At 36.4% G+C, this 25,851-nt stretch overlaps 2 protein-coding genes, 1 non-coding gene and 2 pseudogenes across 3 annotated transcripts; 1 reads left to right on the forward strand and 4 right to left on the reverse strand.

Annotated features, from left to right (window-relative positions):
* Positions 1–4,105: 4,105 nt before the first annotated feature.
* LOC120214617 (apoptosis inhibitor 5-like protein API5) lies at positions 4,106–5,460 on the reverse strand. The gene is made up of 4 exons (XM_039212467.1): positions 5,303–5,460; positions 5,153–5,218; positions 4,967–5,070; positions 4,106–4,723 (listed from the first exon to the last, which is right to left on the reverse strand). Exons 1-4 carry the CDS (start codon positions 5,381–5,383, stop codon positions 4,528–4,530), a joined length of 447 nt encoding a protein of 148 aa, XP_039068398.1. The 5' UTR covers positions 5,384–5,460; the 3' UTR covers positions 4,106–4,527.
* On the forward strand, positions 4,810–7,743 carry LOC120214615 (annotated as a pseudogene).
* TRNAI-UAU lies at positions 6,314–6,387 on the reverse strand. Its single transcript has one exon. It is a non-coding gene; the product is annotated as a tRNA-Ile (tRNA).
* A 7,432-nt stretch (positions 7,744–15,175) lies between the features above and the next one.
* On the reverse strand, positions 15,176–20,196 carry LOC120214618 (apoptosis inhibitor 5-like protein API5). Its single transcript, XM_039212468.1, has 16 exons — positions 19,867–20,196; positions 19,618–19,779; positions 19,396–19,495; positions 19,211–19,276; positions 18,703–18,800; positions 18,540–18,614; positions 18,270–18,419; positions 17,971–18,036; positions 17,799–17,864; positions 17,441–17,551; positions 17,231–17,320; positions 17,032–17,138; positions 16,371–16,485; positions 16,221–16,286; positions 16,035–16,138; positions 15,176–15,791 (listed from the first exon to the last, which is right to left on the reverse strand). The coding sequence occupies exons 1-16, from the start codon at positions 19,951–19,953 to the stop codon at positions 15,596–15,598; spliced, it is 1,659 nt and encodes a 552-aa protein (XP_039068399.1). The 5' UTR covers positions 19,954–20,196; the 3' UTR covers positions 15,176–15,595.
* Positions 20,197–22,414: 2,218 nt separating this feature from the next.
* LOC120214623 lies at positions 22,415–24,184 on the reverse strand (annotated as a pseudogene).
* Positions 24,185–25,851: the final 1,667 nt, after the last annotated feature.

The following is a 25,851-nucleotide window of genomic DNA, read 5'->3' on the forward strand; positions in this document are numbered from 1 at the left end:
TGTTCCTAAACCTAAAGATTATGATGTCATTAGCTGGCTTCCTCCACCTGTTGATTTCTTAAAGATGAATGTTGATGGAGCTGTTAGGTTAAAAGACTCGATTGGAGGTATTGGAGGCATTTTAAGGGACTGGAATTGCTGCACTCTTCTGACTTTTTCTGAGAACATTGGTCAAGGTCCCCCACCAGTTGCAGAGTTAAAGGCTATTAAAAGAGGCATCGAAATTTTTTTAGCTTCAAGATGGTCTGCTGCTAGTAGATTGGTTGTTGAGAGTGATTGTAAGTCGGCAGTGGAGTGGATTCACACCCCGTCTTTGGCACCAGTTTTCATGTTGCCTCTGGTTAGAGAAATTCTGTTGATCCTTTCGGGAAAGGTGGTTTAATTAGGTTAATTCCAAGGTCTTGTAATGGGGAGGCAGATAGTTTAGCAAAGCAGGGGATCGGTTGATTGTATGTTTTAGGTATAGTTCATTTTCCTATAGCTGTAGGTTCTTGAAGTAGCAGAAGTGGTTAAGTCTTATGTAAAAGCATCTGCTGTATTGTTAAGTCTTATGTAATCTGGTTTGGTAATAAAATGAGGCACTCTTTTCCTCCCTCCACTACTTGATCCTTTCTATTAGGAAAGGGTCAACTATGAGGGAGGTTTTTAACGAGGCTTCCTATTCCTATCAAAAAAAAAAAAAAAAAAGATAAATAAGGGGTTGCTATCCGTGAGCTTTTATAGCAAGTTGGTATGTGTTCTTCTTTTGTATATGAGGGGTGAGTTGTTAAGTGGTGCCGAGAGTTTATTCTGTTTTGATCAACAGTTTATTTTGGTAGGTGTTTGCTCGTGTTTTCTGTCGTCATTTTGTTGTTTTGCACTCTTTTAACGAGGCATACAACTTAGTTCAGAATTGTATTTCCAATTCCTTAATAATATTTATATTGCCGAGCAAAAAAAAACCTCCCAACAGCTGCACGTACACATGGCAAACATTTTGAGGCACATCAGCCATGGACCTTCCTGTACAAATCGCACCTTTTCATGTTATACATTGGCAATTGCAATAGAGATTTTTTAAATCAAAATCAAGGGACCAAAATAACAACAACAAAGGTTTCGATGATTGCCAGGTTTTAGTTTTCTTTTCAGACAAACAAGACAATTTTACTTGGGGTTTCTTCATTGTTGATTATCTAACAAAAACCTAGAAGAAGAAGAAGACCCTCTTCAGCATGACGAAGAAGCAGAGAATCCCCAAACGAGGACCAGGAGTGGCTGAGATGGAGAAGATATTGCGTGAACAAGAACAGAAAGATGGTCATTTGGGGGAAGGAAATGGGATTAATGGAGTGATCTCTTCTTCTTCTTCATCACTCCCAGACTCCCAGTGACTGCAATTCATGGTGGTGGCAGTTCACAGTTAAACGTGGGTGCTGCCACTGGTCGTAGTAAAGGGGTCTATATCGGCGGATCAGGCGTCTTCTTGCCTGAACAAACCTTGTTGCCGATATCACGGGGCTTGTCATCGGAGTCGACAAGGAAACGCGAGGAAGCTCCAAAAATGGCTCCTGGTTTCTCTTTTCCTGTGCTTGTTTCCAAACAATCTCCTCCTCCTCTCATGTTGCACAAGAATCATCTTCCATTGGTAAAAAGAAAACCCAATTTTGTTCTTCTTGTTAAATTCGTGGCTATGTTTAATTACACTTTTTTTCTTCTTTTTGGATATTGACATGCATGAATTCAAAACCAGATGGATCTTTTCCCGCAGTCTGCAACAACAAAAACACAATCATCTTCTCCAGGGGAGTATCGTCATGTAGAGCCCCATTTCAAACCAAAAACCTACTCCTCGCAACTTCATATCTTCACTATTAGGCGAGGAAGACAAGGCAAGTGCATGCAAATTTAGTGTTTGTGTTTACTTTGTTTTCTATGTTTGTCTTAATCACACATAATTATATAAACCCATGTTTTTACTTGTTAAATATACATAAACATCTCTTTCTTTTTCATACTGTCACATTCTTCTGGCTCATTTCATGGAATTAGATGACGGGCACCAAGCGGCCAAGGCCTAGTTTCCCCGTCGAGAACTGGAGGCCGAGGCCTACTCTAGTGCCCTTTCAATCGGTCCGCCCTCAGGTTCCCTGGCTCGATCTTTCATCTTCGTCTAGCAACAATGATTTCTTCAACTTTGGAACATCCCGGTTAGCTTCCAAACGTTATGTATTCAGTTTTTCCCACTATTGATACACTGCTAGTAGAATATCACATATCATAAACCCTAAACCCTAAATTATTAACCATGAATGTTGTGTTTGTTTACTTTTACCATTATCAGAGACGAAACCCTATTGCCATCAATCCCTTTGGAGCTGAAAGTGAAAACATTTGACCATGGGAACTCTAGTGGCAATTCCAGTCGCTCAACGACTACTGAAAATTCTCAACCTGACTTGTCCAAATTCATCAAGAAACTCCCTTTCCAAGTAAGATAGTTCATCTTTAACAATGCCACGACTGTTCACTTTGAATTTCTTTTTTTCTGGGTTCTATCTATGTTTCCATGTCCTATCCCTGGTTTGAAAAGGGAAAAAAACTTTTTTGTAAATGAAGGAGAACACTGAGGGGTCTTTACTGCAAAAGCCGTCGTCTTCGTGAGGATCAGAGGTTTCAGTTCACAACAAGGGATCCTTTAGCATCTTATTACAACAGGAAGAGGTGCAAAGGGGTACTACTTCGACTGAGAAAAGTTGTACTGAAGAAACAGGTTATTCATTGACCTTAACCTAAATTTCTAGACTGCTGCATGTCGTGTAATGCCCTCTTTAATTAGGGAAATGTAGTCCTCAGAAGAACTTAAACTTATTTATATTATGCTGTCTACCTCAGTTACTAGTACTAGACTGGTTATCTTTTTTGGATGTTAGTTTAAAATAACATAGTGTAATGCTGGAGTTTAGTCCCTATCTTTTTATATTATGAGTTCGAATATTTTAATTTTAAAAATAAAAATTAAGAACTTTTTATTTTAGATTTTGAAGTTTTACTTTATTATCATTTTGATATTTGAAAAAAAATTCTTCAGTTTAACCCTTATCTTTTCATGAAACATGCTACCCCTCTTTATTCTCCCATTAGGAAAATATCATGCGACACTCTAAGAACGTGCCGGCTGAAGTGTTATATGACACAATATATGTTAAACTCGAAAATTTTCATATATCTTTAAAAACCTAAAAATTATCAATTTTCTTAAATTGAGGATTTTGAGATTTTTTAAAGACATGTGAATTTTTTAAAGTTTTTTTTTTTAATTTAGTATATGTTATGTGCTACATATAGCATTCTAAATTATTAGTTCTTAAAATATTATGTATATTTTTAATGGAACAATAAAATAAGGTAATATACTTTAAATATTATGTATTTTTTAATGGAACAATAAAATAAGGTAATATACTTTAATTGGAAAAAGTTTCATAAAAAAATCAGATACTAAAATTGTATGACTTTAGGGGTCAAAATATTATTTGTCTTCTTTTGAAATTAAATTCTATGTAAGGTAAATTTTAAAAAATTTATACCAACCGTAGTTTCTTTCTTCCTATTATAATTTTATGAATTCAATTTTCTTATATATTGGTAATAGAATATTTTAAATCTACTCATTTGTTTAGAGACAGGCATATAATTTTTATTTTATTTTTTTAACCTGCATGTAAAGTTTAAGAACTATACTATAGACGTGATATTTTTTTAATTATTTACATAATTATATAATTTTGAAATTATTTAAAATAATTTTGTGCAAAAAAAAACTCAAATTTCGTAAAATGCATTTGTTTACGGTAACTTAACGTTCAAATCTAAAGGAAAATATTTTAGAAATTTAATTAAAACATAAAAAGGGTGTGATGCCACTTCAATTTATAGTATAAATATGCTTTAAATTATAATTATTTGTTATAATTTTTTAGTTTAAGCTATTGTAATGTAAAGATTTTGTTAAAATTATGATATGAATGTAGGTGAGATCGCAAGCAGAAGCTGAGATCGAAATGCAGCTGCAGGTTCTAAATTGACAAACAAACTAATCTGTGCTAAATGAAATAAAATGATGCAGAAAAAGATTTTAATGCTTATTTAAGATCAAAATTAACTTAACAAGCACGGTCAGATTCTACATAACCAGGTCTGAGTACTCATCCTTGATAAACTAGGTCACTATAACTTTACGATCATCAAGACACAACCATCCCCACACTATAAAAAAAACATGCAAATTTGTTGTTCAAATACACTAAAATTTGACAGGATTGGGAACTCAAATCACAGACGCTAGCCAGACAAACTTCCAAAGGACTACAATGGCTGTTGTTAGTCCACTAAGAATCTAAAAACTCATCAGCATCAGGTATCAAACAAAACTGCCTTGAAAAGAGAGTAGGTTTTAACATATCAATGACTTCTCAGCATGTTCTTTAGGTAGAAACAGAGTCTCGAAATTCTGATCGTCTTCATTCTATGATTCATGCCCTCAAGTTACCGATAGCCTCTTCCTCCTCCACGTCCTCCCCATCCCCTACCCCTACCCCTGCCTCTTCCACCACCGCCTCTCCCACCATAAGATATACCTTCAAATGCTCTATTAACAAGCTGATTTGGCATACCACCACCTCCACGGCCCTTCTTTGTTGCAAAATTATTAGATCCATTAGCTGCATTAGGTCGCTTCACCCTGCACAACAATTGCACAATTAAAATTGTGTTGTCATGGTTACACTGTAGCCAGAGTCCACTTGAAACATACATGAAAATGGATGTAATTTTATGTGGTTTAATTCTATTAAGGCCAATAGGCCATGCATGCTTCATCAATCACCACATCAAAAAAATGTGGGTCTTATTTTGTGTAAAGCCAAAAATACAAGAGGATAACAGTAATCAGAAAACAATAATTTAAAATAAACAGGGAACTTACCCAGTTGCAGTTGCATTGGAGGGTACAGAAGGTTTTATAGCTTCTTTCCAAGAAAGGTTGACACTCTTATCTCCAATGAATGCAGGTGATTTGGAATGCAAGGGCTGAACAGGTAAATAATAAAAGATAAACAGCTCAGAGTTTAGCCACTATATAAATTAGAAGACAAATTTCACTCTCCTTTACCTTTGTCATGGCTAAAATGTTATTGCAGGTACGCAATCCCGTTGTGGTGTTCTGCTTTTGAGTTTTCTGCAAACAGAAAATGAAGGATATATGTCAAAAAGGGAAGCAGAAAACAAACTTAAATATGGGGCAGTTTAAGAATAAACTCACAATGCTATCCTTTGCTTCATCAGTTTTAGCAGCAGCCATTGCTTTATTATGCTCAGCCATTCCTTGAGTTAACTTCTTCATTGTGGCCCTCGTTAGGTCTTCAATACTACTCAATCTGGACCACCACCCATTACAAAGTAAGTACTAACAGTAAACAAGAAGCGTTATAAGCAATATGACAACAATTCAGCTGATGATGATAGATTTGAGGATACTTCTTTTTCATCAGAACATTCTAGACTGATCCGTAAGTTAGCTTGCAGCCAAGCTAGACCTCTATGTTGAAGATAAAAGATGCATTAGCCCTATCTTTGGCAACACTAGAGGAATTTGCTGTGCATTAGCATACTAAGTCCATTTGGTTGACTGTAGCATTTTTATTTTTCTTAGAAATTAGGAGTCATTGGAAAATATCAGAATTGGTTCATTGATTCAATGGATATATATCAAAACAGAAAAGAACAGAAAAAAATTGGACTACTAAAGAAACAGATCACACAGATATTACAACCATTTCCCCATTCCTTCTTGGTCCCAAGGAAATAAAACAAAGAGGAATCATATTAAACGTGTTTTTGAGGGCTCAACAACCGATAATGAAGAGCTGGGAGAGGTTGTCTTAGTGGGTGAGAGTGTTATTGCAATGGAATATCTAAGTGTTGGAATTGTCTGATGAAACCAGGTTGTGGCCATTAATCATTGTTCAACAGTGTCGTATTGGGGGAGATTGGAAGCAAAAATGGATGAGGGTTTTTGTTCTACATGTAATTTTGTTTTTTGGGGTTTTACTTTCAGGTGAGTCTTTGTGGAATACCAACCACTTGTTTTATTGGATAAAATAAATGGTAGATCGGACCTTTGAAATGGTATATGGGGTTTACAGTTTTGCGCTTTCATCGTTGATGATGTGGGGTTTGATTTGCGTGGTCTATGGGCCGAAAACGAGAGAAAAACAAAATGGTCCCTGCGGAGCAAGAACACGCAACAGAAGAGAGAAGGAGGGAAAACCCTTGGTCCCGGCGGGGCTCGAACCCGCGACCTTCGGCTCATAAGACCAACGCTCTAACCAACTGAGCTACGGGACCCGATTGACAATGATAACGAAACTTGATAATTATTACTTATACTTCCTGGAATTTAGTCAATCTAATATTTTTATTTATTTAATAATCGAAGACCCACTAATTGCACCATTAAAGGACTTCCATTAAATATAAAAACCATAATATGAGAATGGAAATACAAGAGAAAATCGTCATAGGGGAAAAAGGGAAGTTGTAGCTCAAGTTAGGACTTTACCATTTCAAATGATGGTCATAGTATAAAAATCTATAATATCTTTGTCTTTATATAGAACCTAATGTCAACATATCTAATGAGTTACGTAAAACAAGCGGCATTAGAAAAATTTACACCAAATCCTTGGAAAAATTTTATCTTATGCCATTGAATATCTCTTAATTTATTAGTAACTAACACCCTTTAATGAGTCATTTATGACATTATTATATGGACAAATCACAAAGAATAATTAATTTGTAGGCAATATCAGCAGTTGTAAAGTCAAACTCAAGATACGGATGAAATTGAAAAGTGTTGAACCCGTGGCTATCTTGCTTTGAAATTTATGTGTTCTTTTAAGGGGAAACGTTTCTTGCATTTCACACTGAGCAAAACCTAAAAACAAAGACGGTTCGTTCTCCGATAAACTGATATATAATAAGGTTCCGCTGATGAGAAACTAAGCCAAAACTATGGGTTCGGAAGATGATGATGATGATCGGACCTTCCGTGTCACCCGCAGGATCATGTTGGCGGCGGTGGGATCATTGGTCGGAGTGGTGATGCTCATGATCTTACTTCATCTCTATGCAAGGTATCTTCTTAGACGTCAAGCTGAACTTTACGGTTCGAGAACCGATCAAATTGCACCTGTCGATGAAATTCGCATCGTCGAATCACCCAAAACGGGGCTCGACCCTTTGGTTATAGCTTCATTGCCGATGTTCACATACGCTGGTCAGGTCAATGAGCCGAAAGAATGCTCGGTTTGTCTGGGGAACATCTCGGAGGAGTCCATTATTAGGCTTTTACCGAATTGTAACCACTTATTTCACGTGCAGTGTATGTATAGATACGTGGCTTGGGTCACATACGACGTGTCCCGTATGTCGCACCGTGGCTGAGTCGATGTTTCAGGCGGAGGATGTCGAGTCAGTCGATAGGGTTCGACCAACGGCTCCTCCGATAGAGGAGCATGCGTCCCATAATGCTGCCCAAGAGGAAAAGGACGGTGGACCATCGGATTCAGGATCAGGATCACGATTTGGTTCCTTCAGATGGATGCTTGGAAGGCAGAGATCATCAAACAGGATTCAAAGCTTTGAAGATCGTCCTATCCCTACTCATTACTAGTATTAGCACAGTGGGACCCATCACAAAGTCCTGTAAATTCCATGCAAATATGTTATTCTAAAGTGGGGAGTGGCGTTGAAAGAAATGGTCGAAGAAACTACTCTGTTCGTGGACAGGTTACTGGAAGGACTACATTGGAAAGTTTTATGGCAAGTGGTAGGTCGATATGGTCGAGCTCTTAGTGTGTTCATATCAAACAGAAGGAGTAGGGGTGGCACGAGATTTGCTTTTGTGAGAGTAGGTTGTAAGGAAGAAGCTGAGAGGTTGATCTAGAAGTTGAATGGACTGACATTATTCGGTAGCAAGATTGCAACGGGCTTGGCAAGATACAAGAAAAAGGGTTTTTTAGGCAAGGTGCTAGGTAGAACATGGAATGGAGGTTTAAGAAGGATATGACATCGGTTGTAGAAAGAAGTTATGGTGACTTATCTAATCAGCAAGGTGTAGGTCGTAAATCTATCATTGGTCACGTTGATGAAGGTGAAGTGTTGAAGCTGAGGAAATGCCTTGTGGGGGTTATGGCCACAGTGTGTAGTGTTGGGAGTATAATAGACAGATTGCAAAAATGGGGGTTGAGCGAGATAAAAGTGCAGCGTTTAGGGGGAAGGCTTTCTTGCTTACCATCGAGGATGAAGACCTGTGTTTAACCCTTGAAGACATGCATTGGTCATAATTGAGATAAATCTTTGTGGAAGTAGTGTTGTGGACAGAGGATTATAAAATTGAGAAAGGGTAACGTTTCTCAGGTATTACACTGCATTGCTGGAATGGAACTAACTTGAGAAAGCTTGCTGAACTGTGGGGGGATTATGAAGCTTTTGGTGAGAACCCCATTCATCAAGTGGACTGCGAGAAAGTATCGGTGTTGATATCCACTGCTCAAAAAGCGAAGATTGAATTGGTCGCGGATATTTCGGTGGGGAATTCTAAATTTGGTGTGCGAGTCAGGGAATTTGGTCTGATAGATAGTTCAAGTTTACAGTCCTTCGGGTGTGTAAATTCAAAGAAGAGGGTGGCTGTGGAAGAGAATATTGTTATTGTCAAGGAGGGCGCTCATTCAAGGGGTTCGTCTCCTGTGGGCTCTTCTTCGACCGGCGATGAAGGTGGAAATTCAGCGGAGGAGGCTGCTTTTAATTCAGTGTCGCAGAGAAAAGGTAGTGATGTTCAGATTCAAAAATCATGTGTAGAAGGGAGGTCGAATGGGTCAGATTCTACCCAGACCTCATTGGGGAGCTATTCCGAGAAGAATATGGTGATCTTGTCGTCGAAAAAAGAACGACGAGGGTGTTACTTCTCTAAAGGAGAAAATATTTAATGAGGAGCTCTGTGATATCGATCGGGAAGCATGCAAGAATGATGGGAATAGTGCATTGAAAATTAGAGGCAATGGGCTCAATGTGGGTAGAGGTACAGTTTCTTCTGCAAATAATGATGATATGGATCACGTGCAGTTTCTAGAAGGAGCGAGCGGCTGGGGAGATTTTAAATTGGGTTGCAGGTTCAGTTGAGACTATAGACAAATACAAATTTGTGGGTCCGGCTGATAATGAAAAAGAAATAGCTGATCTTTACAAATCGAGGATTCTTAAGGACATTAAGGATATGGGCTTTGAGGTACTGGCGGGAGAGGATCTTAATAATGGACAAGGCCATGGGAATAATACTTGGGTTTCAGAATATGATGAGTTGTTGAGTGTAAGGCCTGAACAAAATCATCCAGTATTTTCGAAGTCGGCGGGAACTAGCAAAGTTGATATTGAGAAGGCAGTTTTAGGTGATCTCTTTCCAGAATTAAAGCAGTTGGGTAAAATCAAAAAGGTATGGATCTCTATTGAAACTGCAAGATCAAGTTCTGTCGGTTCCTAGTAGAAGCAAAAGGGGATCGAGCGATTAAAAGGCACAAGTTGAAGATAAAAGATCTGGACTCTTCAGAGTTGTCAGGAAGGTCGTTATCTGATTCCGATTTAAAAGAAAGATGGTTGGCTGCGTATAAAGAAGCTAAGGAAACTTTGGCTTTGGGAAAAAGTTTAGGGATCCAAATAATCGGTGATGAGTTAGAGGAGCTGATATTGAGGAGGCAGGCTTGACTTTTAGGAAGGACTTGAGATGAAATCATGGATTGCAAGCAGTGGTCTATGTTGTTATTGCTAGTTCTCTTGAAGGTAGGTGCCCATTCCCTTGTATTTGATAGAGGGTACGATGCTTAAGGGTATTTAGTTTCGTAGTTGGGATCAATTGAAGAGGCTCGAGCTATTCCATCTATGTTGCAGGTGTATTGTTGAGTAGGGAGTTTTTGTTTTGTTTGATGCGTTGTAGTCCTGCTTTCTTGCTGTTTGTTGGTGTTCATGATTTGTGGTTGAGTTCATAATCCATTCTTTGTTGTATTGTGGGGATGCATTATGTTATCAAGGTGTTATGGTTAAGATTGAGTCCAGGGAAGGAGGATCCAAGATAGTGCCTTTGAATGCGGATGTCAAGTGCAGTAGTGGTTTGCGAGTCGAGAATTCATGAATAAGTCATGTAGCTTTCCGTTTCTGTCATGAAAGTGAGACGATATATTTTGATAAAGGAAGCTAGGATAACATTATAATTGGGCATCGTATTGGGTATTAAAATCCAAAGCTCTGAGGAAGAAGTAATTTGGGAATTGTACTTTTAGAGGAAGCAATCGGTTCCTTTAGTTGATGGACATTGGGGTAACATTTGTTTTGTGGAGTTGGTGTTTGCATTATTGGCACTCATTTGGAGATTGGGGTCTTCATTGCCTTTATCTGTTGCATTGAAGAGTTTTGGAAGTTCCAAAGACGTATAAGCTGATTGGTTTGTTGGGTTATCCAAAGTAATGGAGTCTCTGGTCGTTTGCGACTTTTATTCGGAATTCAATATCGATATTGACACCATGGTGTTGGAATATCTTTGGCGAAATTCTTCATCCGGTGATGATTTTTCTATGCATATAGAAGTCAATTTGAATTGAGGTCCTTTTAGATAAATAAGGGGTTGCTATCCGTGAGCTTTTATAGCAAGTTGGTATGTGTTCTTCTTTTGTATATGAGGGGTGAGTTGTTAAGTGGTGCCGAGAGTTTATTCTGTTTTGATCAACAGTTTATTTTGGTAGGTGTTTGCTCGTGTTTTCTGTCGTCATTTTGTTGTTTTGCACTCTTTTAACGAGGCATACAACTTAGTTCAGAATTGTATTTCCAATTCCTTAATAATATTTATATTGCCGAGCAAAAAAAAACCTCCCAACAGCTGCACGTACACATGGCAAACATTTTGAGACACATCAGCCATGGACCTTCCTATACAAATCGCACCTTTTCATGTTATACATTGGCAATTGCAATAGAGATTTTTTAAATCAAAATCAAGGGACCAAAATAACAACAACAAAGGTTTCGATGATTGCCAGGTTTTAGTTTTCTTTTCAGACAAACAAGACAATTTTACTTGGGGTTTCTTCATTGTTGATTATCTAACAAAAACCTAGAAGAAGAAGAAGACCCTCTTCAGCATGTCGAAGAAGCAGAGAATCCCCAAATGAGGACCAGGAGTGGCTGAGATGGAGAAGATATTGCGTGAACAAGAACAGAAAGATGATCATTTGGGGCAAGGAAATGGGATTAATGGAGTGATCTCTTCTTCTTCTTCATCATCACTCCCAGACTCCCAGTGACTGCAATTCATGGTGGTGGCAGTTCACAGTTAAACGTGGGTGCTGCCACTGGTCGTAGTAAAGGGGTCTATATCGGCGGATCAGGCGTCTTCTTGCCTGAACAAACCTTGTTGCCGATATCACGGGGCTTGTCATCGGAGTCGACAAGGAAACGCGAGGAAGCTCCAAAAATGGCTCCTGGTTTCTCTTTTCCTGTGCTTGTTTCCAAACAATCTCCTCCTCCTCTCATGTTGCACAAGAATCATCTTCCATTGGTAAAAAGAAAACCCAATTTTGTTCTTCTTGTTAAATTCGTGGCTATGTTTAGTTACACTTTTTTTCTTCTTTTTGGATATTGACATGCATGAATTCAAAACCAGATGGATCTTTTCCCGCAGTCTGCAACAACAAAAACACAATCATCTTCTCCAGGGGAGTATCGTCATGTAGAGCCCCCTTTCAAACCAAAAACCTACTCCTCGCAACTTCATATCTTCACTATTAGGCGAGGAAGACAAGGCAAGTGCATGCAAATTTAGTGTTTGTGTTTACTTTGTTTTCTATGTTTGTCTTAATCACACATATAATTATATAAACCCATGTTTTTACTTGTTAAATATACATAAACATCTCTTTCTTTTTCATACTTTCACATTCTTCTGGCTCATTTCATGGAATTAGATGACGGGCACCAAGCGGCCAAGGCCTAGTTTCCCCGTCGAGAACTGGAGGCCGAGGCCTACTCTATTGCCCTTTCAATCGGTCCGCCCTCAGGTTCCCTGGCTCGATCTTTCATCTTCGTCTAGCAACAATGATTTCTTCAACTTTGGAACATCCCGGTTAGCTTCCAAACGTTATGTATTCAGTTTTTCCCACTATTGATACACTGCTAGTAGAATATCACATATCATAAACCCTAAACCCTAAATTATTAACCATGAATGTTGTGTTTGTTTACTTTTACCATTATCAGAGACGAAACCCTATTGCCAGCAATCCCTTTGGAGCTGAAAGTGAAAACATTTGACCATGGGAACTCTAGTGGCAATTCCAGTCGCTCAACGACTACTGAAAATTCTCAACCTGACTTGTCCAAATTCATCAAGAAACTCCCTTTCCAAGTAAGATAGTTCATCTTTAACAATGCCACGACTGTTCACTTTGAATTTCTTTTTTTTCTGGGTTCTATCTATGTTTCCATGTCCTATCCCTGGTTTGAAAAGGGAAAAAAACTTTTTTGTAAATGAAAAGGAGAACACTGAGGGGTCTTTACTGCAAAAGCCGTCGTCTTCGTGAGGATCAGAGGTTTCAGTTCACAACAAGGGATCCTTTAGCTTCTTATTACAACAGGAAGAGGTGCAAAGGGGTACTACTTCGACTGAGAAAAGTTGTACTGAAGAAACAGGTTATTCATTGACCTTAACCTAAATCTCTAGACTGCTGCATGTCGTGTAATGCCCTCTTTAATTAGGGCAATGTAGTCCTCAGAAGAACTTAAACTTATTTATATTATGCTGTCTACCTCAGTTACTAGTACTAGACTGGTTATCTTTTTTGGATGTTAGTTTAAAATAACCTAGTGTAATGCTGGAGTTTAGTCCCTATCTTTTTATATTAGGAGTTCGAATATTTTAATTTTAAAAATAAAAATTAAGAACTTTTTATTTTAGATTTTGAAGTTTTACTTTATTATCATTTTGATATTTGAAAAAAAATTCTTCAGTTTAACCCTTATCTTTTCATGAAACATGCTACCCCTCTTTATTCTCCCATTAGGAAAATATCATGCGACACTCTAAGAACGTGCCGGCTGAAGTGTTATATGACACAATATATGTTAAACTCGAAAATTTTCATATATCTTTAAAAACCTAAAAATTATCAATTTTCTTAAATTGAGGATTTTGAGATTTTTTAAAGACATGTGAATTTTTTAAAGTTTTTTTTTTAATTTAGTATATGTTATGTGCTACATATAGCATTCTAAATTATTAGTTCTTAAAATATTATGTATATTTTTAATGGAACAATAAAATAAGGTAATATACTTTAAATATTATGTATTTTTTAATGGAACAATAAAATAAGGTAATATACTTTAATTGGAAAAAGTTTAATAAAAAATCAGATACTAAAATTGTATGACTTTAGGGGTCAAAATATTATTTGTCTTCTTTTGAAATTAAATTCTATGTAAGGTAAATTCTAAAAAATTTATACCAACCGTAGTTTCTTTCTTCCTATTATAATTTTATGAAGAGAAAATAATCTCATTGGCCAAAAATACCTTATAATATATGATTTTAACCAATTTTTTTTGGAATTGCCAAAATGACCAACTAAATCGCAATGCGATCGATAATTCGCAACGTGATCTCCGGTATCGCAAATCAGTTTTCAGATTCGCAATGCGAACTTCGACTATCGCAATGCTAAATCGCAATGTGATAGTCGAAGTTCGTGTTGCGATAGTCGAATTTGGAAAATCGCAATGCGAACTTGGACTATTGCAATAATCGCGATTAATTGTAGATTGACTTTTAATTATGACATATTTAATTGTATAATACTAATGTAATTGGTTGCTAATTCAGTTGTTTTAAGGTGCATGATTGTTAATTGTTTCCTGAATAATCACATTATATTGGAAACAAGTGTTGGTAATGCTCAATCCCACATAGTATTGGAAACACTATTGGGAATGGTATTTAAGGCTTAGCTTTCCCACTTCCTTGTTGAGTGATAGAGAACAAGGAGGACTCTCGCGCGTCCGTCTCGTCTCGTCTCGGGTCGTCTCTGGTCGTGGTCGTGATCGTGGTCGTGGTAATACGTGTCTTCGACACGTCCGCGTGAGTACTATCTTTTTAGAGAAAATTCTTAATAAACAAATGCAATACTATCGCAACGAATTTGGAATAAATCGCAACGCGAACTTCGACTATCGCAACGAATTTAGAATAAATTGCAACTCGAACTTGAACTATCGCAATTCGAATATGTAAATCACAATGCGATAGTCGAAGTTCGCGTTGCGATAGTCGAATTTGGAAAATCGCAACGCGAACTTCGACTATCGCATTGCGATTTCCAAGTTCGCATTGTGATGTCCAAGTTCGCATTGCGATAGTCGAAGTTCGCGTTGCGAATCTGGAAACTGATTTGCGATACCGGAGATCGCGTTGCGAATTATCGATCGCATTGCGATTTAGTTGGTCATTTTGGCAAATCCAAAAAAAATTGGTTAAAATCGTATATTATAAGACATTTTTGGTCAATGAGGTTATTTTCTCTTTTATGAATTCAATTTTCTTATATATTGGTAATAGAATATTTTAAATCTACTCATTTGTTTAGAGACAGGCATACAATTTTTATTTTATTTTTTTAACCTGCATGTAAAGTTTAAGAACTATACTATAGACGTGATATTTTTTTAAATTATTTACATAATTATATAATTTTGAAATTATTTAAAATAATTTTGCGCAAAAAAAAAAAAAACTCAAATTTCGTAAAATGCATTTGTTTACGGTAACTTAACGTTCAAATCTAAAGGAAAATATTTTAGAAATTTAATTAAAACATAAAAAGGGTGTGATGCCACTTCAATTTATAGTATAAATATGCTTTAAATTATAATTATTTGTTATATTTTTTTAGTTTAAGCTGTTGTAATGTAAAGATTTTGTTAAAATTATGATATGAATGTAGGTGAGATCGCAAGCAGAAGCTGAGATCGAAATGCAGCTGCAGGTTCTAAATTGACAAACAAACTAATCTGTGCTAAATGAAATAAAATGATGCAGAAAAAGATTTTAATGCTTATTTAAGATCAAAATTAACTTAACAAGCACGGTCAGATTCTACATAACCAGGTCTGAGTACTCATCCTTGATAAACTAGGTCACTATAACTTTACGATCATCAAGACACAACCATCCCCACACTAAAAAAAACATGCAAATTTGTTGTTCAAATACACTAAAATTTGACAGGATTGGGAACTCAAATCACAGACGCTAGCCAGACAAACTTCCAAAGGACTACAATGGCTGTTGTTAGTCCACTAAGAATCTAAAAACTCATCAGCATCAGGTATCAAACAAAACTGCCTTGAAAAGAGAGTAGGTTTTAACATATCAATGACTTCTCAGCATGTTCTTTAGGTAGAAACAGAGTCTCGAAATTCTGATCGTCTTCATTCTATGATTCATGCTCTCAAGTTACCGATAGCCTCTTCCTCCTCCACGTCCTCCCCATCCCCTACCCCTACCCCTGCCTCTTCCACCACCGCCTCTCCCACCATAAGATATACCTTCAAATGCTCTATTAACAAGCTGATTTGGCATACCACCACCTCCACGGCCCTTCTTTGTTGCAAAATTATTAGATCCATTAGCTGCATTAGGTCGCTTCACCCTGCACAACAATTGCACAATTAAAATTGTGTTGTCATGGTTACACTGTAGCCAGAGTCCACTTGAAACATACATGAAAATGGATGTAATTTTATGTGGTTTAATTCTATTAAGGCCAATAGGCCATGCATGCTTCATCAATCACCACATCAAAAAAATGTGGGTCTTATTTTGTGTAAAGCCAAAAATACAAGAGGATAACAGTAATCAGAAAACAAGAATTTAAAATAAACAGGGAACTTACCCAGTTGCAGTTGCATTGGAGGGTACAGAAGGTTTTATAGCTTCTTTCCAAGAAAGGTTGACACTCTTATCTCCAATGAATGCAGGTGATTTGGAATGCAAGGGCTGAACAGGTAAATAATAAAAGATAAACAGCTCAGAGTTTAGCCACTATATAAATTAGAAGACAAATTTCACTCTCCTTTACCTTTGTCATGGCTAAAATGTTATTGCAGGTACGCAATCCCATTGTGGTGTTCTGCTTTTGAGTTTTCTGCAAACAGAAAATGAAGGATATATGTCAAAAAGGGAAGCAGAAAACAAACTTAAATATGGGGCAGTTTAAGAATAAACTCACAATGCTATCCTTTGCTTCATCAGTTTTAGCAGCAGCCATTGCTTTATTATGCTCAGCCATTCCTTGAGTTAACTTCTTCATTGTGGCCCTCGTTAGGTCTTCAATACTACTCAATCTGGACCACCATCCATTACAAAGTAAGTACTAACAGTAAACAAGAAGCGTTATAAGCAATATGACAACAATTCATCTGATGATGATAGATTTGAGGATACTTCTTTTTCATCAGAACATTCTAGACTGATCCGTAAGTTAGTTGCAGCCAAGCTAGACCTCTATGTTGAAGATAAAAGATGCATTAGCCCTATCTTTGGCAACACTAGAGGAATTTGCTGTGCATTAGCATACTAAGTCCATTTGGTTGACTGTAGCATTTTTATTTTTCTTAGAAATTAGGAGTCATTGGCAAATATCAGAATTGGTTCATTGATTCAATGGATATATATCAAATTTTGAGGAACAGAAAAGAACAGAAAAAAATTGGACTACTAAAGAACAGATCACACAGATATCTCCAAAATCTAATCCCATGAACACAAATAAATTTGACTGTTACAAACAGGACAAAACCTTTGTCAAGATACGGTATGAAGTAAAGAACCAGTTATTTTTTTAATTTTTGTAAAACCTATAGCATAATGGAGACAAGAAGCTAAATTACCTCTCGGTGAACTCCTTATAATACTCTGAGAAGTCCTCCCCAAGCCTATCTGATAGTTGACCGGTCACAATCCTGTAACCACATAGACTGTTTGTGGAATTGGGAGCCTATATAACAATAATATTCAAATAAGCATTACACAATATATGGTGACAAAGAAAATTTTATTTTAAAAGTTCATTTGAGAGGAGGCGGAAACCTTGTGAGCTAAATGGTGAAATGAAAACAACAAGCATTCAACATAAGTAAAGTTTGTTTCTTCTCCGGTCTTCCTCGCAGGCATGTACTTCTGAGAAAGAAAGAAAAGGTTCATAAATAAACAGAATCCATAATATAACATGCTTGAGACAACTATATAATAAAAATCTAACAATTCAACAAGATATGAAACGTAAATGTATGCCTGTACCTTTAAAAGCTGAACAACAGAAGGAAGAATCTGGCGTGAATCCTGTGGTGTTGTATAAGGAGAAATTTCCGCCAGGCCTTTTAGCAAATCTAGTTTTCTCTCCTCTGGAAGCTGTAAGACACAGACATTTTGTTACATATTCCTGACTACAGTACTAGCTACTTAAAATAAAGGATCATGCAAGTGGCTTAACAAAGCAGAGTTCCTCAATAAATTCTGGTAGAAAAAACTTCCCACTTTCAGGGAATATTCAGATGTATAGAAATGAGCAAGACTCGCATCAACATATTTAAGTAAATTTCTAGAGCTTCTAATGTATTAACACGTCAAATTTTTGTAATGATGGATGTTAGTATACCTTATCAAAAACAGGTAAAATGTGCTTGTTTATGTAGTTGAGGAACTTGCTGCAAGAAGCACCCCTCTGTAAAATGATTTAGAGGGAAAAAAACAGCTAATTAAGTTCATATATTGGAAGGATATTTAATGGATCAAAAGCAAATACTCAGGAATACCAAATCAGTGCTCACCATGAAAAATGGAATAGCCATGAACAGACATGATATCAACCTATCTATATGATCTGCATCCGAAACCTGCATACAAAAGCCAGTTGATAGTTGATACAATGGCAGTGTAACAGTGGACTCAACTAGGCAATGCTGGCAAACTATTTTTATATTTTATGGCCCCACAACCTTTCTAAAATCTAAAGAATATCTACATTAAATTATGAAAAGTGGTAGCTTTATACAAAACACACCATAAGAATCAAGTCAGGCATCATAAAGGAAAAATCCAAACCAATATTCAGCAAAGAAGCACTCACATCAAACTGTGCGTCTAAATCAGCCTGCCCTTCAGTTATTTCAATAAGTTCCTTCAAGCGCTCAGAAGGAGCTTTCTCCCCAAATATGCTCAAACTTTTTAAGAAGTCCATAAACATTCTGAATTCAGCTCCAGTTACATCCCCTAAACTCTGCAATGGAAATAAATAGAATCAATCCTACATCTTCCTATTGAAAGTTCACAATTCAGGGGGGAGAATGAAAAACTAGATACAATGATGAATGCTTAAGCAATGAAATCAAAAGTGTACCTTTTTAATTAAATCAGTAATATGCCTTTCCATTACCTCCTGAGGTCTTAAGAGTTCAGCTTTAAGAGGAAAAACCTACAAACACAGTTGATTCTCCCTCAATCATCATCAGGGAACAAAGCACGGGATAGCAACAATTGGAAAACGAAGAAGCAGTCTTTACCTTATCACGTATAAAGCACAAAACCTTGTCACGGATAGTGTCATCTGGACTTGGGTCCTCAACATTCCAAACGTGTTTGAATAGTGTTGTCAATGACTCTGCATTCACAAGAGAATATAGACATCAAGGGATAAACCAGGAAGAAAAATTCCAGAAAATGAAGACTGCATGTTGATTCATGCCAAATTTTACAAGGACATGAAAGCATATTAAAAAAGGTCGATTACATTTGTCAATATAACTAGTACATCCAACTTAGCATTTTAGTTTATATGTATATCCTCAAAGTTGTTTTATTCACAAAGCTCATGAACTATCCTAGACAACCCAAACACCTAATAGTCCCTAGAAGAGGAAACTGGAAGAGATGCAGTATAACCAAATTCTAGTCTGCAAAAAATTGGTTATAGAACTCACATGTCACATGCAATACTTAATAGTCAAATTTCACATTACTAAAATAAATCAATGCATTCTTTTACCAGACTTTATCGGAATGCCAAATTACCTTTCACATCCTGCCTCAGCACAGACATTAGGGCTTTATGAACAGCATCACGCTCCACAATCTCCTCTAGAAGACAAGAAACAAAAGTTCATCAAAGAGATTAAACACACTGGACATACTTATAAGACATTCTTTGAAAAAAAATAACGTAATAATACAAATTAAAAAAAGGATTCCATTTTTACCAGCAGTAAGGAGTTGCCCTAAAATGTCTACAATTTTAGAAATATACTCCTTCGAGTCCTTGCAAAATAAAGTAAGCCCCCGAATTGCTTGCACCCGAACCTACAAAAAGGTCCAAATTCTAATAAGATTCAACACAGTAAAAGTAATAGTTCACTTTAATTCCCCCAATTTTTCAGTAACCAAATATAGTAAGAAAGTGCGTGGATTGAGTATGAACTAACTGCCAAATCTTCTTCTTCAATCAAATCGAAATGAGCATTAAGAGCACGGCTGCTGAGGTTGGGGAAGAACTTGAAGAAGCGAGGAATTAGCTGCGCAGCCAATTGCTTCGCCTTTGTGCTCGTCTTCGTGGCATCGATGATCCCTTCATAGTCTTTCACATTCTATATCACAAATTAGACAAGTTACAACTAGAAAAAAGGGCGATTAAATCCTAGGAATAGAGGGTGAGGGGAACAAGAGGCGCCAACCTGAGACTTATCTTTGGCCTCGTTGAGGCTTTCACCAAACTCGTAGAGCTTCTCGATTTGCTTGGCTTCCTCTAAAGTGTCAGTCATTTGGTGTGATTTAAAGATGGAGCTTAACCGAAAGACTGAAATTTCAACAATATTAACGTAATTAAAAACCAGGAAGAGAAACAAAAATAGCACTTTTATTGGGGTTTTTCCAGGTTTTTGTACTCTGTTTGGATACTGGGAAACTGAGAGGTAAAATGAAAGTGAAATTAGATGAGTGTAAAAAGTGAATGGAGAAAACCTGAGAGAGGCTGAGAAAATACTTGGAGAAGACTCGACTCGATGGCTCTTTTTATTAAAGTAATTTCCAAGAAAAATAGTAGAGGTTATTCTCGTTTAACGGATCTCCTCGGTTCCGTTACTTTATATCCCGTTTTCTTATTCATTAAAGGCTTAAGTATACAAAAGTTGCTTGCTTAACTTATGCTTTTCTTTTCGGTTTAGTATCTAACATTTATTTTATTTTAGTTTAGTGTCTAATATTTTATTTTATTACTCAAAATAGGTCAAGTCATGAAGAATCATTGAGTTTGGCCGTTAATCAATTAAAAATGTCACTTGGTATATTTTTAATATTAAAAAATATCACCATAAACCCAAAAAATTTGAAAACCTTCATTTCAACCCCTAAACATACGTTATCTTTTGTTGTCGACGAAGTTCCACCCGACCTCTCCTCCCCTCGCGTCCAAAATCCATATGAAATTCTGACTGATTGGCGGTTGGTCGACCGTCGAAATCGCGTGGAATCTCGATTTTCATCCTAGTGTTTGCGGGTATAAAACATTGATTCGCCATCGTTCGGTCACGATTTCATGAGGGTTTTGGTCACCGAGGGAAAAATAGGTTGGATGGAGCTTCATCGATAGCAAAAGACGGCAGCCAACGTGGGTTTAGGGGTTGAAATAAAGGTTTTCAAAGCTTTAGGTTTATTTTAATTTTTGTGTTTTCTTTTTAAAATATATATATATATATATATAATTTTAATTTTTAATTTTTAAATAATTTTTTTAAAATTACCGACACATGTCACTTAACGGGAAAATTAACTCCATTGATGACCCAAACACCTAAATGAGTAATGTTTGTAACGTTAAACACCAAGCTGAAACGAAATAAATATTAGACACTAAACTAAAAAAATGAACATAGATTTAGCACATTTTATATACTTAAGCCTCCATTAAACGATGGCAAAATTGGCCAATTAAACCATGAGGTATACTTATTTGGACTATCATCGAGAGTTTTATTTTGATATTTACGGTAAATGTTACAGTGCAAGTAAACTCATCCTGACAACATGACGATTTTCTCAAATGATATGTTTAATGGAACCATGTAAGTAGATCCTATGGGGTTTAATATTTTTCTAAAAAAAATTCAGGTCGACGTGACGAGTCCATTTAAAATAATATTTTTTTAAATTAGGTAATTAATTCTTTAATTTAAAGTAATTAAAAAATAATGAAATTCATCGACATGACGAGTTCATTTAAAATCAACTAGCCTTTTATAATCGTTGGACAAAGAACAGAACAACAATCAAAAGCAACGATCACTTTGAAACTAGTCATGTCGAGGTGAAAAGTATCATATAATTTTTTTAAATTTTTAGTCCTTTATAAATGTTGTGTTTAGAGTTTTTATTGTGTATTGCTAAGAAGAAGGAAAATTCTCTCGAGGATTTTTTTTGTTGAAGAATTCCTGTTAAGAATGTCCACTCGGGATGAAATATTACCCTTTGATAATGTTCATATTTCCTCTCTTGAACACTAGTGTAAGTCAACTCGTGCCAATTGCTTTAGTGGCGTTGGGTTTGATTCTGTGCGAGCGGTCGTATGGGAAACCGTTTTTACCTGATTAACGGATAAACGAATATGGCGCTTATACACAGCAGATGAAAATATCTGCAGCCGCATGTGGATGAGATAGTATTAGTAATGGACTCCATTTTTCTCTTTTTCTATTCAATTAATATCTTTATTTTAATTATAATATTCTTTACCTGGACTCTTTTTTATCCGAATCTCTCTAAAAAAATTTAATTTCCATATTAACACACATTGTCAACTAATTTTTGGATTAATATCCTCCTGATAAAGACACGCCACGTCAGATGATTATTCAGAAGACGTTTTTAGTAGGACGTCTTATACTAAAGAGACATAAATCGAACAGATCTTACACCATACACATTTATTCTTTTGAACATAATTCATATTTACTTTTACATAAAATAATACATTCGTACAAGTAGACAATCAAAAGGCAAATAAAAATCATAATATGATGCAGCTATGATAATACCAAGACACTGTGGTTCATAGTTCTTGCATTAAGAAGCAAACAGCAACAATAATATATGCCTGTCTTTACATATACTCCTAACACTAAGTTCCACCATTCCAAACACAGCACATAATTTTCTTCATTCTCACTGTTTTCACCACTAAAGATCACACCAACACAGCCCCTTTTTTTATTTCTGAATCAGACCTCTTCAACTTATGAACATCGTAAGACGGAGCTTTATCTCTGTTCTCAATTGAAGAAGACCAGAATGAATAGAATAATGAACAAAACTAGCAAAAATAATATCATCATACACTGCCCCTTTGCACTGGCCTTCTTCATAACCATGGTTACCTTTTTCTGCAAGGGAAAAACAAATGAGGAATTCAAGACAAGCTCGAGTTGGAACAAGCCCAAATATGTAACTTGTAGATCGTGAGCAATCAGCTGAACAAAATCCAATCGGTTTGTTGTGCTGTCCATTTCATTACCTAAATCATCTATTATCTTCTCCTGAAACCCCAAAGGGATTAAAATATTAGCATACAAACATATCAACTATAATAGCTTTAAGCTCTGGTGTCCGGTAAACCCGACCAATTATGGCAGGTGAACTACAAGTACTCACCTGTGCAAGAAGTTCCTCATGTTAGTAAGTCCGACACCTCCTATTCTCTCAACACTAGCACTAAGATCATCCAACTCCTTATCCTGCTGCCTAACACCAACAACTGATAAACAATAAAAAAAATAGCAAAACTGGACAACAAATGCAGTATAGTAACAGAAACGGGCAGGGGAACTCGAGAAAACTCTTACTTTATAAGAAGCATTTGTCTATCTGATTCCGATGCTATGAAGTCGTCATTATCTTCCGCACTATATAGGTTGGATCTATCTGGTCGATGAGAATTTGGCAGTCTCATCAGTTCTCGGTGCACTGCACTTGCAGAATTACCGTTTCCTTTCCAGCTACTACAGCTTTCTTCACATTTCCCACCTGATCAAACGAAATACAACTTAACAAGAGATCCATAACTGAAAAAGTAGAAGATTAAGATTCACCATGTGTCGCAAAACCCAAGATTTTCACGGATAAAAAAAATCCACCAATAATAACAGGAAAAATTCGGCACTGCACCACTAAACACATGAACGTTCCTGAAATATTCACTCTTTGATAATATCTAGAAACCCTAAAGCTGATACCTGAGTTCGGGCATTGCTTGTCCATCTCCTTCGGTTTTCAAGTTCCACTTCCTCGATGCCATACCATGAAGGATCCCTAGCTGCCACAGAAATAGCTTTATCCAATTCATCTACCTTCCTATAAAAAAAGTAATCCTTTTAGCAGTGACAAATCAGATAAAAATCGATAAATATTATGCAAAATAAATCATTCCATCATATAGATTTTCCCATTTGGTAATCCAATCCAAATTAAGCAGGAAACATAAACCAAATACCTGCCACTCAATGCTCTCACAATTAGCAAATAGCTCTTTTGTGAGATGTCCTCGCTCTTCGTCAGAACGAATCCTCTCCCATTGGTGAAAACTTGATTGCAATTTATCAATCTAAACCAAAACACCCAGAAAAATCAACTAGTGGAGAATCCCACAAAAGACAACTATCAAATAGATGCAACGATGAAAGAGTAAAAAGGAAAGGACCCAACATACAGATTATTGAATCTCTTCTTTGACGATATAAAATGGATCTCGAGCCTTAGACATGTCGTAAGTAATTGAAGTTAATTGTAACCTGGAAACATTCAGAGAACAATTTTAAGCGTTCAATCAGGTAAAAACAAAACAAAATTGATAAAATTTACACATGATTTCTTACCCCTGCCACCGATCCGATATTGATCCCGGTCAGGAAGATCGGTGTTTCCACTCGAATGCGGAGAGGACGAAAACGACGACGAAAAATGCGATTCAGATTTAGGAAATGAGCCCTGAAACAGAGAAAAAGGGGTTCGTATTTTGGACTCTGGGCATCTTTTGTCAATGATCATGGGGTTACAGATAGGCCCATGTCAATCTGTTAGCCCAATGAAGCTTTTACAAGTTCCTTATGTTAAATATAAGTTTTAGGGTAAATATTAGATTTTAGTATTCAACTTTACTCTCACTTGTATTTTGCTCACTTAAGTTTCATTTTTTTTAATTTAATCATTACAATTTTGAATTGTTCCTGTTTTGATAAATAATTAATGATGTTATGATATGAAAAATAACACCAAATGATATCGTGTTATAAAAGCATAATTTACGTAAAAATAATACGTAAAAGATATTGCCGTTTTGTATCCTATAAAAATCATTTTTGTTCTCTTTATTTTCTCTTTGATTTTTTTCTATTTTTTCCCTTCCTCGATGTTTCTTTCTATCTGTCCAAATTTCAATCATCGTTTGTTATGAATAACCAGTGTTAATAGTCATCGATGACAACCGATGATACTATTTTTTAAAAAAAAAAACTCTTCGTCCTCTCTTTAAAGTGAATTTAGTGTCTATTTAATTGAAAATGATTTCTCTGCCTATCAAACCTTAAGTTTATGGAGTTCCTAAAAGTATCTTAATTCTATGTTCTTTATTAATTACAATCCTTGACATAACAATGGATAAATTCACATGATCTAGTGACCAAATTTACTATCTAACAACCATATTTATTATGTATGACACCGATACTAAAAGCAATCATGGCTAAAGCTATGAATCTTCTTTATTGAAAAAAATATTTCATAATCTCTTTCAATCACCTAAATGATTTATCACGATTTTTTTTCTCGAATCAATAAGAATAAATCACCAAATTATATCACCTATTTCTGTAATCAACATTTACAATGATTTTGTTTGTGGTTAACTTCATCAATCCCGTAAATTTCACAATTATCTAGTTTTCCAAAATAATCGCGGATAATAATTTACCTTTTTCTCATTTATTCAAATATCAATATAACTTTTTCCAATCTGCTCATCGTACACTTTCATTGTTAAAGACCGTAACCCCTCCGATGACGAATGAGGCTTTCCATTGTTCGTACAAAATAAATGCAGATGAGTCTAGAGATTATGAAATTTACAAGTTCTGGACCATCCTTAGCCGTACGATCAAGTTTTCTTTTTGGCAAGTTTCATATGGGTCCTACTCACCATACATTGGCCGCCACGTGTCGTATCCGAACATTTTGGGATAAGAGTAAAATTACCCAAAGTGATAACGCATTTTGGGGATTCCCAAGGTGGGAGGAAGAGGAAAAGCCCACAATGCTGATAAAACAAGAAGACTGCCATTCATCGCCCTACACGTGTACGGTGGAAATCGACTCAGAGCGTAGGCTATCGACGAAAGCATAGGGACGCGTGCGCATGGAGGTGTGATTGACGTGACTGAAGTACGATGAAAGCTGAGACAAAGAACGCAGAGGGCAGCAACTCGCGTAGAAGTCGAGGGGCCTCTCTGGTTTCTGCGGAAATAAAATGATTTTTACTTTGGTCGTTGCCTCCCCCTCTTTTGACCATGACCACGCCCACGCCCACAAGTCTCACGCGCCACCCTCGTCATTGGCTCTTCCAGAGTTCTAACCTTCTAGTGGAACCGTGACGGGTCCAGTTTTAAGAGACAAACTCT

This window comes from Hibiscus syriacus, unplaced genomic scaffold (assembly GCF_006381635.1).
Source record: "Hibiscus syriacus cultivar Baekdansim isolate YM2019G1 unplaced genomic scaffold, ASM638163v2 tig00110078_pilon, whole genome shotgun sequence".
NCBI lineage: Eukaryota > Viridiplantae > Streptophyta > Magnoliopsida > Malvales > Malvaceae > Hibiscus > Hibiscus syriacus.

Excerpts from the sequence above, each read along its gene's own strand:
- LOC120214617 (XM_039212467.1), bottom strand. The coding sequence starts at position 5,383 with ATGAAGAAGTTAACTCAAGGAATGGCTGAGCATAATAAAGCAATGGCT. Across the intron at positions 5,071-5,152 it reads ACATTTTAGCCATGACAAAG|CCCTTGCATTCCAAATCACC; the intron begins GTAAAGGAGAGT and ends TTACCTGTTCAG. Across the intron at positions 4,724-4,966 it reads TCCAATGCAACTGCAACTGG|GGTGAAGCGACCTAATGCAG; the intron begins GTAAGTTCCCTG and ends ATTGTTGTGCAG.
- LOC120214618 (XM_039212468.1), bottom strand. The coding sequence starts at position 19,953 with ATGACTGACACTTTAGAGGAAGCCAAGCAAATCGAGAAGCTCTACGAG. Across the intron at positions 17,865-17,970 it reads TGGCTATTCCATTTTTCATG|AGGGGTGCTTCTTGCAGCAA; the intron begins GTGAGCACTGAT and ends ATCATTTTACAG. Across the intron at positions 17,552-17,798 it reads TTTTACCTGTTTTTGATAAG|CTTCCAGAGGAGAGAAAACT; the intron begins GTATACTAACAT and ends TGTGTCTTACAG.